Source organism: Mixophyes fleayi, chromosome 5 (assembly GCF_038048845.1).
Source record: "Mixophyes fleayi isolate aMixFle1 chromosome 5, aMixFle1.hap1, whole genome shotgun sequence".
Lineage (NCBI taxonomy): Eukaryota > Metazoa > Chordata > Amphibia > Anura > Limnodynastidae > Mixophyes > Mixophyes fleayi.
The window spans coordinates 168,533,803-168,548,263 of NC_134406.1; the positions used below are offsets into that span (position 1 = coordinate 168,533,803).

At 43.0% G+C, this 14,461-nt stretch overlaps 1 protein-coding gene across 1 annotated transcript in view; it reads left to right on the top strand.

The window, feature by feature from the left end:
- The window catches only part of NQO2 (N-ribosyldihydronicotinamide:quinone dehydrogenase 2), a 47,766-nt gene extending 39,255 nt beyond the window's left edge, over window positions 1-8,511 (top strand). Inside the window, exons 5-6 of the mRNA XM_075214391.1 lie at window positions 5,872-5,973; window positions 8,206-8,511. Of these exons, the coding sequence (XP_075070492.1) occupies window positions 5,872-5,973; window positions 8,206-8,379 (276 nt within the window). The 3' untranslated portion in view covers window positions 8,380-8,511. The remainder of the gene's footprint in view (window positions 1-5,871; window positions 5,974-8,205) is intronic.
- The last annotated feature ends 5,950 nt before the right edge of the window (window positions 8,512-14,461 follow it).

Sequence of the window (14,461 nt, forward strand, 5' to 3'; positions counted from 1 at the left end):
AGAATTACCTGTCCCAACATGCCTTGCTCCAGTGTCTGGAGTTTTCTATCCCTTGGACTTCATGCAGAGGTCACTCAAGCTAAGAGGGGTGGCATTAAGAGGCACTGGACTGGGAATGGTAAAATTCACATTCACATCAGTGAGAAGGAGCAGTTGTGCAGTACTACAATATTGAGAGAAGAGGGTTGTCTTGGGGCTTCTCTCAGCATTAGCGGAGTTGTGCACTCACTGAGACAGTCCCCAACGAGGAATTAAAGGCTGAGTATTGGTGCAGTTTAGAAATAATAGCTCACACTAAGATCGTTAAACAATACTGAAATAATTAGCATCCGAAAAAGATGCCAAGTATAAAAAAAAATTAACAGACTAACTCAAACTAACATGGGGAATAATACACAACATGAGTATATCAAGAGTATTTTTTACTGAGATTTCACTGCTGTTGGGTAAGTATTGGTATTTGCAGCCAACTGGACAGGGCCAGTGCTACCATTAGGCGAACTCAGGTGGTTACAGGAGGTTCAGCCCCCACCACCTGGCCGCTAAGGTAAGAAATAGCGGGGACTGGGGACGCCACTAGCAAAGAGGGGCAATCTATCCCTTCATCCCAACTTTATAAACACCCCAGGAACCATAAGCATCCCACTAAAATTGATCTTTATTTTGTATATCAAAATTATCCTATAAGTTGATCAGTATAGGGACATGGTAGGATAACATATTAACCATTTCTTGTGGTGTACATGTGAATGTGATGGGGACATTTACCTGTTGCATCCACATTGCATACTAAAGATGGTAATAGATACAGTAGTTGGGTACAGTGAAAATTTGGTACCAAGTCGTAAAGAGCATGGGGTTCAGAGTTGTTAGGTGCCCCATATCCCAATTTACACCACACTGATCTCCCTATTCGTCCTTGAACTCGAAGGTGCTGCTCTCCAAACAGGCAGCCCGATAAGTCCAAGTCATGATGGTTGCTCCTTTTTAAGTAATAACAAAATTTAAGCCTTGTAGTACTAAACTCCAAAATAACAGTCAACCCATTGTCCCTCAGATTAGCCAATTTATACAAAGATTCTAGTGGTATGGAGGCAAAGCTGAGTACAGAAGTTGCTGAAAATGGTAAAATAATCTAAATATGCTTTAGCAAACTTCTAACATCCTGTTAGGATGTGGTTGATCATTTGTTGGCAAGGATGGCATTAATGAACCTAATCAGTCAGAATGGTTACTGAGTACTCCCTTGCCTCTTTGGTCACATGTTTTTGCTAAAACCATTTGCTGAAACCTAAAGTGATACAAAGTAAGCACCCCATCCAACTGATCTAACAACATGTCTCATGGCATAGGTTTATGCATGCATAACTATGATCTTATTTAATCAATTATAGTCCACACAACACTAAAGTTTTTGTCTCTTTTGGGGACCAATATCGTGCTAGCAGCCTATGAGCTATGAGAGGGAACTTCCTTTTTAATGGAGTTGCTCTACTCTGTATCTGTAGCTCTTGTTCCCTTTTAGCCATTCCAGTGAGGTCAGTGATCAGGTCCTGAATCTCCATTGGAATGCAGCACACAGTGCTGAGAAGGGTCCCCCTTCATGGAAAGCTGTACGCATATTAAACCATTCGCTGTCGAGGCTTTTTTCCCCCACCTGCTAAGCCCATTTTGGCACTTTTTGGGCTGTTCATATTTCAACATCAATATCAGTAATCTGTTTATACAGTAAAAACAGAAATAATACTTTTTTTTTTCCAGAATACATTGACTTTTTAGAAAATACCTTTAGTCCACTTATACATCCTGACACAACAAAGAAATTCTACCCAAATTAGGCAAAAAAGTTTTTTTTAATTGAAAGTGAGCTTAAAGCAAATGTATTTTTTTCTAAATACCACCAAGAAATACTTTGTGGTTCTTGGTTTGGCATCAGTCCACCTTTCCATAACAGTAAAAAGCAGGATTCTACACATAGGTTTTCATAATAAAACCTGCCCTTGAAAATGATAATGCATTTTTTAAAGTCTTTTTTATTTTACTTATTTTTTTTACTATTTTGCATGGCCTTAAATGAATTACAATGTGTAGGCATAATAAGCAGGGCCGCCATCAGGGGGGTACAGGGGGTACCCTTCTACTGGGTCCGGGCTCACCAGGGGGCCGGGCGGCACACTCTTACCAGGGGGCCCGCTATCTTCAGTCTGGCTGTCACTGTGACAGCCAGACTGAAGACAGCAGCGAAGACGCCAGCCTTAACTTCCGCAGTGGAATGCATCCACCAATAGGAAGTTCCAAATGCCGAACTTCCTATTGGTGGAACGCATATGCGTTCCGCTGCGGGACTTAAGGTCTGAAGTGTTTCTTTCCCTCCATCTCCCCTAATATATATATATATATATATATATATATATATATTAGGGCCCCCCTTAACTTACCTTTCAATCGCCTCAGTCTGACCCCCTTCATGGAAGAGAGGACCAGGGAGGGAGCCAGATCATGACCACAAAAGGTAATTATTTTTTTTCGTTATTTTTTTCTACAGGAATTTTTTATCATTGCCTTGGGCCCCCTTTCCCCCTGGGCCCCCAGGTACCTGCCCATCGTGCCCAGTCAGAAAGGTGGCCCTGGTTCATGGGGGGAGGGGTCATCAGGGGGGGTCATGGGGGGGGAAGGTCATCGGGGGGGGCGGAGGGCCTGCCTGCTTCATTGTACTGGGCCCCACGATTTCTGATGGCGGCCCTGATAATAAGGGTAGTCCATGTCTAAAAATAGACAATCTAATTCAAATGAGGGTACCCCTGTGTTTATTGGGGGAGAGCTAAACATTAAAGCCCCCCCCATCTCTGGACTTATTAGCTTACAGCTTTCTGTAGTGTAGGGTGTTATTGTTTGGTGATCACCTGACAATAACTGCTAAGGGTGCACATCACTTGCAAGAGGGCTCTTTCCTCTTTCAAATATGGAGTCCCATAATTTCTTGGAGCCAAGATGGGTGTTAGAAATCTTTCCCACACCCTGGGCCCCTTAATGTTTTCTGTAGTGCAAGGGGTTATATAGTGATCACATGTGATCCCCAAACAATAGCTACTACTAAGGGGCCACATTATTTGAAAGAGGGGACTCCCCTCTTTCAAAAATGGATGCTCCTGAGTTTATTGAAGCCAGGATGGGGAAATCCTCCACATCTCTGAGCTTCTTAATGAGATCTATAGTGTAGATGGTTACTATTTGGTGATCACACTGATCACCAGTTTGAAAGAGGCCCTTGATTCAAACAAGAGTACCCTTGAGTGTTTAGGTGCCAGAGTGTTTGATACATGGCACACTTAGTGCCCCCACTCCCAAGCTCTTGCACTTAAGATTTTTACTGTAGCGCAGTGGTTTAGCTCCGCTCCATAAGTGAAGTCATCACGCACCTGCACAATAATATCATTGTTCTGCTGCCTCCACTCCTGGGACCCATACGCTTTCTCCTGTAGAATTCTGACTAATCATTTTTGGGTTTCTTGGGCTTGGGTTGGTATATCATGAGTTAGGAAATTTGCTTTCCACCTGTGGATATATCCAAACAACATGTTGTCCTTACTTCACTCCGATCTACTACTCTGCAGCTTATCGGGGAAGGGGTATAACACTATTCCTTAGCAGAATAGTTCAATAGCCAAGGTCAAGCTTGGAGAAAACAGTGTGGACAAGTAGCAGAACGTTCAGCAACAGTAACTACAGGCAAATGACTCCTCATAGTTAATGCTCGCTACTACTATCTTGGTCAGGCAATGATTGCTGTGAACAGATGCCTTTAATAGAAGGAATGCAGGTATAGGAACTAATGAGGCATGATATCATAATTACTTGCCAATTACAAAAAACTCTTATGTAACAGTTGCAAAGACTAATACATGATGTCATTGCATACTGCACCTGAAATTTGATGCAGCGCCTGGCAATGATGGTGCACCTGTGCAAACAGGATGGGCCTTGCACGTGCATGCCTGAGAACCTGGGTTAAATTAGGTAAATTAGATGTTGTTTCCATTGTTTGTTGTGTCTCCTATTATTGATGTCTAAATTTAAATTGCGCACAGGGACTCAGCAGATGCTGAGTCCACTCATGTGCCTACCATGGGAAGCTAACACAAATAAGTGGCCCAGGCTCTTCTACCTGCGGCCTGCAGCGTAAAAATGGGCATGAAGAAAATGTTGTGGGCGTCGTTGTTATCTAATGGGGTTGTTGTTTATATAGCCAAATATATAGTGAATATATAGTGAACTCTACAATAGAGACAACATTCTAGTGACTTCTATATAATACACAGAGCATTCGAATGAACTCTATGCAATACAAAGTGCATTCTCAAAAACACAATGCATTCTAGTGACTAATATTCAATGTTAATCCTGTTCTGGAGATCACTATAAAATGCAAGCTTTCAAATCTCTGGTGGTTTACAATGCTGGTCCCTTAAATCTCTGCATTGCAAACTATCCTGAATGCAGCGCCGGTGCTAGGGTCCTTGGTGCCCTAGGCACAGTTTGAAAATCGCCGCCCCCCCTTTAAAAATCGCCGCCCCCCCCTTTAAAAATTGCTGCGCCCCCCCTTTAAAAATCCCCCCCCCCTTTAAAAATCCCCACCCCCTTTAAAAATCGCCGCTGCGCTTCCCTCCCCACCCCTCCCCATGTCTTTCTTTAACTTACCTGCATGAAGCTGCTCCTCTCTGCTCTGTCTTCTCCCCTTCACTCACAGACATCATCACAGCCTGTCACTGTCAGTGAGCGGAGGGGAGAAGACAGAGCAGAGAGGAGCAGCTTCATGCAGGTAAGATTCATAGCCCCTTCCCCCCTCTCCTCCCCGTGGATTACAGTTTTTTTTTTATTTCGAGGCGCCCTGCAGAGCCCGGCGCCCTAGGCAATTGCCTAACCTTGCCTAATGGGAGCGCCAGGCCTGCCTGAATGGCTTTACTATACAAATCCCAGGCTCATGGCATATTTTCTATAGAGACTGGTCTGGTGTCTTTATAATGCAGTCCCCCTCTATTCTATGTTGGTGACAAAATACAGAACCCTGATTTCTGGTGAAGTTACAGACTTCTAAAATATATGGTGGTTTAAAATGCAGGCGTCCTAAATCTCTGGCAGTGTTATAGTGCACCTAAAACACCTAAAACCCCTAAAATATATGTTGGCTTAATAATACAATCCACCCAAAATCTTGTGGTGGCTTTACTATACAGTGTGCTCCTATAAATATGTTTATAAATGTGTTTCCCTATTTCTCACATTTAGGTTGATACCCTGCATGTGTAATTTATTCTAATTTAGGAAAAGTTGTATGAGCTAGAAATGATTGCGTAGTTTATTTCATCTTTTTTATTTCAAGTTTTGTTAACTTGTACTTTTTATAAGTAGGTCACAATAGAACTTGGTACAAAGTACAAATACATTTTAATTTTTCAGCAACTGCTCTAAATGAAGCTTAATATCTTGAATCGAAGTACAAGCTCAATTTTCAGCTGAAACATAGTAGCTGTAGGTCCAGTATCTCTCTGTCCTGCAGGGGGCACCAGTGATCATGTCATCAATTTGGGAATGCGGAATACAGAAGAATTGCATTCTGTATAAACGACTGTGCAGAAATTACTGAGCCGTCGGCAGTGGCTCCAAATGTGCATCCGCCATGTTTATAGCCAATGTCCACCCAATGTAAAAAGCATTGAGTGGGTGTTAATGAGTTAATCAGTAAAGTAACCAAAACTACAAGACACTGTCACACCCAGTAGTAAACACTCATTCTTGCTAATCACAGTATGTGAAAATCCAATGCATTTCTTCCATTCAATTCATTGTTTGCACTATTCCCTCTCTGTGCAGGGTAAACTAGCACTGCTTTCATTTACTACTGGGGGAACAGAGAAGACATTCAGTAAAGAAGGCAAAAGTGGAGATATCCGTTACCTTCTTTGGCCAATCCAAGTAAGTATTTCTGATCAAACAAATAATGCATCAATTTATTTCAATGCAAAATATATGCACATTATACACACAGATGAAGCAGAGTTTACAATAATTATTTGCATATTATGGCACAGAAGTTGTTTGTTTTTTTTGCAATTAACTTAAATATTCTGAACTATTCACAGCTAAACTAAGCAGATATTTTTCACTCGGTAACACAGATTCTTCACTTAGTCGTTACACATGGTACACTATCCAGGGGCAAACGCAGGATTTGTAGAGGGGGGTTTCCACACCACGCCGCCAGTGGGCATGACAAGCATGAATGGGGGCGTGGCTATAATTTCAGACCATGCTTGGCTGCCCTCCAACTCTTCCTATCCCCATAATATACATGGGCAACGCTTTGTGCACTACTGTTAGATGCACGCAACTCTCTCTTTTCAAGCAGAGTCGTGTGAAGCGGGGGCAGGGTCCAGCCACCTTAATTATACAGTACCCCAGGCTTGGAGGGGGGTTTCCAGGCACTAGGAAACCCCCTCTCAGTTTGCCTATGACTATCCAAGGGTATTGATAAGGGAGAGAAAATATGTGCCAACTATGCTTTTATACACATATATATCTACAGAAGACTGAACATGTCACCAGTGCCAGTATGTAATTCTTTATATATGCAAATGATTTTGCCAACAGGTCCTTCCCCTCACCATAGGCCCAGAGCCTGCTCCATGCTGACATTTTTTTAAATGTTTGGCAAGTTACAGCTAAAAGTTATAAAATGTTGTCACTATCGTAACAAGGTATAAATGCAACAATAATTATGCTAAATTACCTCTAATGTTGTGCCCTGAGGTTTTCTTATAGAGTACAATTTTTTTTATAACAAGATTAAGGTCCTATAAATATATTTAGGGCCTTATAAAGAGTTGAACGCAATTTACACTGAAAGCTTAAGTGCATATTGTGTCTGTAATTTATTTAGTATTCAGAGCCACTGTATAGTTTGCAAAATGCATACATTTCAGTAATCCCTACTCTACACAAGCCCCATAGTGCAAACCTAACAATTAAAGTGCAAGAGCAAACTACAAATCAGATACAGACCTTGTCTAGTGCCTCTGCTCAATAGAAGATGATCTGATACAAATCCATTACCATGAGTACATGTATATACTCATATGTTTAAAAAATATAACTTAATAAAAAAAAGGTATAGATAAAAATTCTGCATGAAACACAGTACTGTAGAAAAGTAAAAATGTTGCTTATTCTATTTTTCTTATGCTGGTGGCAGGCTCTCCTGCCCCTCGTTCTTAATCCCTGTGGTGAGCTGATGCGGCTGGATAAGCAGCAAAGAAGATCTGGCCTGGTGAGAGGCTGGCTGCTCCCGTCTCCTCAGCATCATCACTGTATGTCTCCGATGATTAATAGCGTAGGGAGCTCTGTGCCTTTCTGCATGGGAACAGACAGTGGGCCCCTATGGCAAAGTCTGGAGCATCAGGCTACGGGGCCCCTCGGGATTTCCCCATTACTCAAATGGGCAGGTCCAACCCTGCCACCAATTAGAGTAAAATGATTTTTTATTATCTAGACTGAAATATAGCACTATATTATTTTCAACTATGGACATAGAAATACAAGAGGACCTCTGTAATTTTTCTCAACATGTGTTTGATGAAAAACCTTCCATAGCTTTCTCCCCCCCCCCCCCCGAGGAATCTGTATTAGTGAAGCCAGTGTTGACATAAAATCTGTACAATTTGATATATTTTGATATTACAGGGGCAATTCAGAAGAAAGGGGTACATTTATTTACAGTACATTGATGTGCAAATGAGTGTAAATTAGTATTCTGTTACGTACCTCCCAACATGTAGAATCTCAAAATCGGGACAAAAATAAGCTCCACCCCTATTTTGCACCTAAACTACACCACACTCTTTTTGTCCTGCTACTTTTACTGACTCCACAAATCGGGATTGTCCCACCAAAATCAGGACAGTTGGGAACTATGCTGTTATTATCCATTTACTGCTGAAAGAGGTTGTCTGTGCTGTGCTTTGATACAGTCAGAAAGTCTGCTCTGTGTAGGGAAATATCTTTACATGATTGACTTCTTAAATATTGCATAACGTCTGATAAGGTTCAGAAACTTTAACATAAATATATGTGAATATTAATCATATCTTACTGGGAACCAAAAATCTATGCGCTTGTGTTGCTAATTCTTTGCATTCCGAATTTCTTCAGCATGGAATAATGCACTTCTGCGGATTTCAAGTCCTCAATCCTCAAATATCATATGCCCCGGAGTCTGTGGGTGAAGAAAGAAGAAAAGAAATGCTGATTAATTGGGTTCAAAGACTGGAGAACATTTGGGATGAACAACCTATAGAGTGTTTGCCACATTGGTACTTCCACTAAATGTAACAGAGTTTGTGAGTGAAGAAAGAAATGGAGATTAATTGGGTTCAAAACCTGGAGAATATTTGTGATGAAGAAACTATAGATTGTACACCACCACTAGATGATATGCGAATACTTATATGGCAAGCAGGGCCGGATTAAGGGAATGGAGGCCCCTGGGCTAAGGGGGCCTCCATTCCCCGTGAAGGCCCCCCCCCGGCACTTACCTCCTTCACCTCCTTCCCCGGCGTGCTGTACACTCTTTACTGAAGAGATCTCGTGAGAGTGAGACTCACGAGATCTCCTCAGTAAGGAGAATACAGCACGCCGGGGAAGTACTGCAGCGAAAGTGCTCAGCAGCACTGATCGGGCTGGGGCGCCCTCGCCCCCGACCGATCAATACTGCTGCTGAGCACTTCAAGGGCCCCCTGGATGCCATAGGCCCCTGGGCTGTAGCCCAGTTAGCCCTATGGTTAATCCGGCCCTGATGGCAAGAAAAATTCATGTCTGACAACTTAGATCTAGATCTTTCTACAACAGAGTTAGTTACCATATATCCTTGCAGCTATTGCTGAAATACAGAAGCCCACTGAATTTATAGTTCAGTAGTGACTGAAAGGCCGACGCATATGCAGATTTGCATGATTCTGGCACATTCGCTGTCTAGCATCTGGAGAGGTGGATTATATCTATACTTTGATCTGTACCAGAAAAGGATTGTCCTTTCAATGATCAATCTAATTATTTATTATTTTAGTTCTTAGAATTTTTATTCTTAACAAATTGAGTTATTCAGAGGGGGTGCTTTCGCAAAATAATAATAGTTCACTCAAAGATCAGAATGTATCAAAATGAGACATTCCAATCCACTGAAGTAGAATGTTAAAACTATCAAATTGTATTTATATTACATCTAAAAACAAACAAATATAACATATCAGACCTCTCCTTGAATTTTATTTGTACTATGACTGCAATTTATTTTAAAATAAAAGATAGGTTAATTTACCTGTGAAAAAGCAAGGGCAACCGTAGGTTGGGTTAGGACGTCGGACTGATGTCACAATCCCAGAAGGCATTGACTGGGATAGCAGCTAAATTATGCTGCTGCTAATGTGCCTTCATTGAATTAAATTAATAATTGACAGTCTAACTACCACCTAGCGATTGCCACTAACAATATCATGTAGCCTCTCATAACCATTAAAATTAATGAATAAATGTGAATTGGAGACAATATTTCTTTGAATGTAAATGTACTACTATCATATGGGAGAATACAAAGTGCCTATAGACTCTAACTACTTGGAGAGTTGTCAGGCCCTGGTAAGATTTATGCAGTGTGTGAATTGGTTTGAAACGTTATTTAGACTTTGTTAGAGTATAACAAAATGAAACCTCAAACAAGTTCAGTATACAAATAAAACTTAAGTATGACGCTCTAATCAGTGTTTCACCTACAGAGCTAATTATATGAAACTCTGAATAAATCAAAAGTACAATTGAAATCATAAATGCAATGTTATAATCAGCAATTCACATATAAAGCAAATATTACACTTCTGGTAAATATATATTTATATTTTATAACACTTGTCGGATTATATATATTATTATTTTTAGTGAACACAACTTGTGATTGCAACTTGGGGCGTGATTGTGGCCAATTCTGCATCAGACCCTAAATGTTCAATTTCAATAATATACCACATACAGATTGTTTGCGCTTTTTAGTTCCATGTTTATTACCAAATAAAATAATTATAGCATATTAAAGTTGCTAGATTTTCTTTATTCACATGTTACTGCACCACTCCCACCCACACTAACATTAAAGCCTAAGGGCCAACTAGAGATGAAAAAACGCCGTTCTGAGAAGCAAACATCTCAACCACACTTCAATTGTGCCAGACATAACTATATATTTATATAAAAATGGGACTTAAGCCCATTGGAACCCCGTGATCTACCCTTCTTGAAAATAGCTTTCCTTTGTATGAAAGGCGTGCTGTCCAATATTAGGAACCTGGAAAATTATGCAGCTGCAGCTGCATAGATAGAGAAATTATAATATGGGGTAATAAGTAATAGTAAAAGTTGACAATCACGCACACCAAACTCACATGTATACATAGTATAGTTCAGAGACTTTGATTAACATTACATTTTCCCTGCTGAAGGTGCCTCTGATTTGGGCAGATTAAAAAGTGTCACGACTGATAGTGGGTGTATGACTGATAGTGGGTACCTGCTGTTGTTGGCGCAACTCAGAGGAAGGCGCGGAGTCTAACGTGCCCCTGGTATTCACCAGGAACCCCCGCAAGGAAGTATGGACTCCGCTGCAGGGACACGCAGGTCGCGGTCCTTCCTAGAGTCCACAGCGAGATACAAGGGGGTGTCAGACAGGCCGGTTCAGCAACGTTCAGGTAGAGGAGGTACAAAGGGAAATCCAGAAGAATGGTGAGGCAAGCCGAGTCGGTAACTTTCAGGGAGCGCAGTACAAAGGCAGAATCCAGATAGGGGTGGTCAAACGGTCCGGGTCAAAAGGGTCACAAGCAGCACGAGGAATGTCAGGAACAATACAGCAACTGGTACACACAAACGCTGGAGACAGGAAGACCTGATACTCTGGCACTGATTAGAGGACAGGAAGAGGTTTAAATAGTGTGGGGATCCAATCAGCATCAGCGCTGCAGCGCTGTCATGCCTGCCGCCGGGAATCACATAGCTTCCCGTTGCCTAGCAAGGGGGCACGTCATACTGCTAGGAGATGGATGGCAGGGGGGATCCGGAAGTGATGCGTCTGGTTGCATAGCAACCAGACGCGCGGTCAGGCAGTCAGGCGGCCGTGCGGACGGCGCCTGACAGTATACCCTCCTCTTCTTCCTCCTGTTTGAAGGAACTTTTTGAGAATTCTAGGAGCGTGAAGGTCCTGCTTGTCCACCCATGATCTCTCCTCTGGGCCAAATCCTTTCCAATGGACAAGAAATTGCTGTTTGCCACGAAGAATGCGAGAGGCCAAGATCCGACTGACTTCGAATTCAGTTCCAGAAGAGGTTTGTATTGGTGGGGGACGACCGGGAGGTCGATAGAATTTATTGAGTACCACTGGTCGTAGTAATGAGACATGAAAAGTATTATGACATCTCAGAGAAGGAGGAAGTTTCAATTTAAAGCATACAGGATTAATGACTTGCATGATGGTGTACGGGCCAATAAATCGAGGAGCCATCTTCATAGAAGGAACCTTTAGTCTTAGGTCCCGGGTGGATAGCCATACTTGGTCTCCCACCTTTAAGAGAGGAGTGGCCCTCCGATGACGATCTGCAAAGATTTTGTGATGCTGAGTAGCCTTGAGTAAAGCCGTCTTAGTCTTAGCCCAAATGAGAGAAAACTCCCGATAAAGAGTATCTACGGCTGGAACCGGTGAAGAGGACACTGGAAAAGGATCCGGAAACACAGGATGACTTCCGTATACAATAAAGAAAGGGGAGAATCCGGTAGACTCATGAATGTGTTGATTATGGGAGAACTCCGCCCAAGGAAGGAATTGAGACCATTTATTCTGGTTGTCGGAGGTAAAACAGCGGAGGAATGTCTCGAGATCCTGATTGATCCGCTCCGTCTGTCCGTTGGTTTGCGGATGGTATCCCGAAGAGAATTTCAATTCTATGTTCAATCTCTTACAAAAGGTTCTCCAAAACTGGGATGTGAATTGGACTCCGCGGTCCGAAATGATCTCCTTCGGGCAACCATGTAGTCTGAATATCTCCTTGATAAAGATATCTGCCAGACGACTGGCCGTGGGCAGTCCAGTTAGAGGAATAAAATGTGCCATCTTCGAAAATCGATCAATAACCACCCAGATAGTGGTAAACCCTGCACTGAGGGGTAGGTCTGTGATAAAATCCATGGCCACACTTTCCCAAGGAGCATCGGGGATAGGGAGTGGACGAAGAAGGCCTGCCGGAACTCTTCTACAAGTTTTGTGTTGAGCACAAGTAGTGCAGGAAGCAATAAATCTCTCAACATCGGCACGTACATTAGGCCACCAGAAGCGTCGGCAAAGCAGCGATGTTGTCTTCTTTATTCCAGCATGGCCGGCAATGCGGGATGAATGAGCCCACTGCAGGGTCTTGAACCGGAGATGGGGTTCCACGAATGACCGGCCTGGAGGAGGAGAGGACGTTTTGGTCCTAGTAAGGGCTACGATATTAGAAGGATCAATAATATGCTGAGGAACCAACGGTCTTAAACGATCGGAATCGTCAAATGAGCGAGATAATGCATCGGCACGTCCATTCTTGGCTCCCGGGCAGAATGTGAGCTTCATATTAAATCGAGCAAAGAAGGATGCCCAGCGGGCTTGCCGAGGATTAAGGCAACGAGCCTCTTGAATGAACACTAGGTTCCGATGGTCGGTAAACACAGTAACAGGAAATATAGCCCCCTCCAACAGATGTCGCCACTCCTCCAGAGCCGCCTTGATGGCCAGTAACTCCTTGTCCCCTATTCCATAATTACATTCACTTGGAAGAAATCGTCTGGAGAAAAACCCACACGGGTTGTGTGAGCCAGCCGGAGACTCTTGAAAAAGCACCGCCCCAATGCCTACCGAGGATGCATCTACCTCTAAGAAGAAAGGTCGTTCTTGATCTGGCTGGGACAGAACTGGGGCTGAAGAAAATGCTTTCTTTAACGTTATGAAGGCAGACATGGCCTCCGAGGACCAAACCCTGGGGTTGGCAGTCTTCCTGGTTAAAGCTGTAATGGGGGCTATAATGGTGGAGAATCCCTGAATAAATTGGCGATAATAGTTTGCAAAGCCGATGAACCTTTGAATAGCTTTAAGGCCTTGTGGCTGAGGCCAGTCCAGAATAGCTGACACCTTGGTGGGATCCATACAAAGACCTTGACCCGACACGATGAAACCAAGAAAAGGTACCTGGCTAATCTCAAACACACATTTTTTCAGCTTGCAGTAGAGGTGATGTTTCCGGAGTCTACGTAAGACCTCCTTTACTTGTTCCCGATGAGTCTTCAGATCTTTAGAAAATATTAATATATCGTCTAAATACACTACCACAGAAGTGTATAACAGGTCATGAAAGATATCGTTAACAAAGGTTTGGAAGATGGCTGGGGCGTTGCAGAGGCCGAAGGGCATCACCAGGTACTCGAAATGTCCATCTCTGGTGTTAAAGGCCTTTTTCCATTCGTCTCCTTCTTTGATGCGAATCAAATTATAGGCCCCACGGAGATCTAGTTTGGAAAAGATTTGAGATCCACTGAGTTTGTCAAAGAGGTCGGAGATGAGAGGTAGTGGATATCGATTTTTGACAGTGATGCGGTTGAGAGGACGATAATCAATACAAGGCCGAAGAGACCCATCCTTCTTCTTAACAAAAAAAAACCCTGCACCCGCTGGGGAAGTAGATTTGCGGATAAATCCCCGTTTCAGGTTTTCTGAAATATATTGAGACATGGCTGACGTCTCTGGACGAGATAAAGGGTAGGTCCTCCCTTTGAGGATGGGTTGGTCAGGAGATAAAACAATAGCGCAATCCCAGGGACGATGAGGAGGCAAGATCTCCGCTTCCACTTTACTGAATACATCTTGGAATTCCATATAGGCCTCAGGAAGGTGGGTTAGCTCGGAATGAGCCATTACTTGATATTTTGGAGGCAAGACTCTAGACAGACATTCAAAGCGACATCCTAAACCCCACGACATAACTTGAGCGTGGTCCCAATCCATCTGAGGAGAATGTTTTCTCAGCCACGGTAGCCCCAAGATGAGGGGATTAATGGACCTCGGCAACACCAAAAGTTGGATCATTTCGCTATGAAGTACTCCTACCCTCAACCGAACAGGAGAAGTCACGGAGGAGATGGAGCCGTGAGTGACACGACTTCCGTCGACTGCCGTCAGAGATAACGGTTGGGGCAATGGGTTTAGAGGTATTTGGAGCTGCGAAGCTAGATCCGCCGAAATGAAGTTCCCGGAGGAGCCGGAGTCCACAAAGGCCGTGGTGGAAAAGGTACCCTTGGGGGTGCTCAGGATGACAGCCATCTGAAATTCTGGGGAATTTTCTTTAGA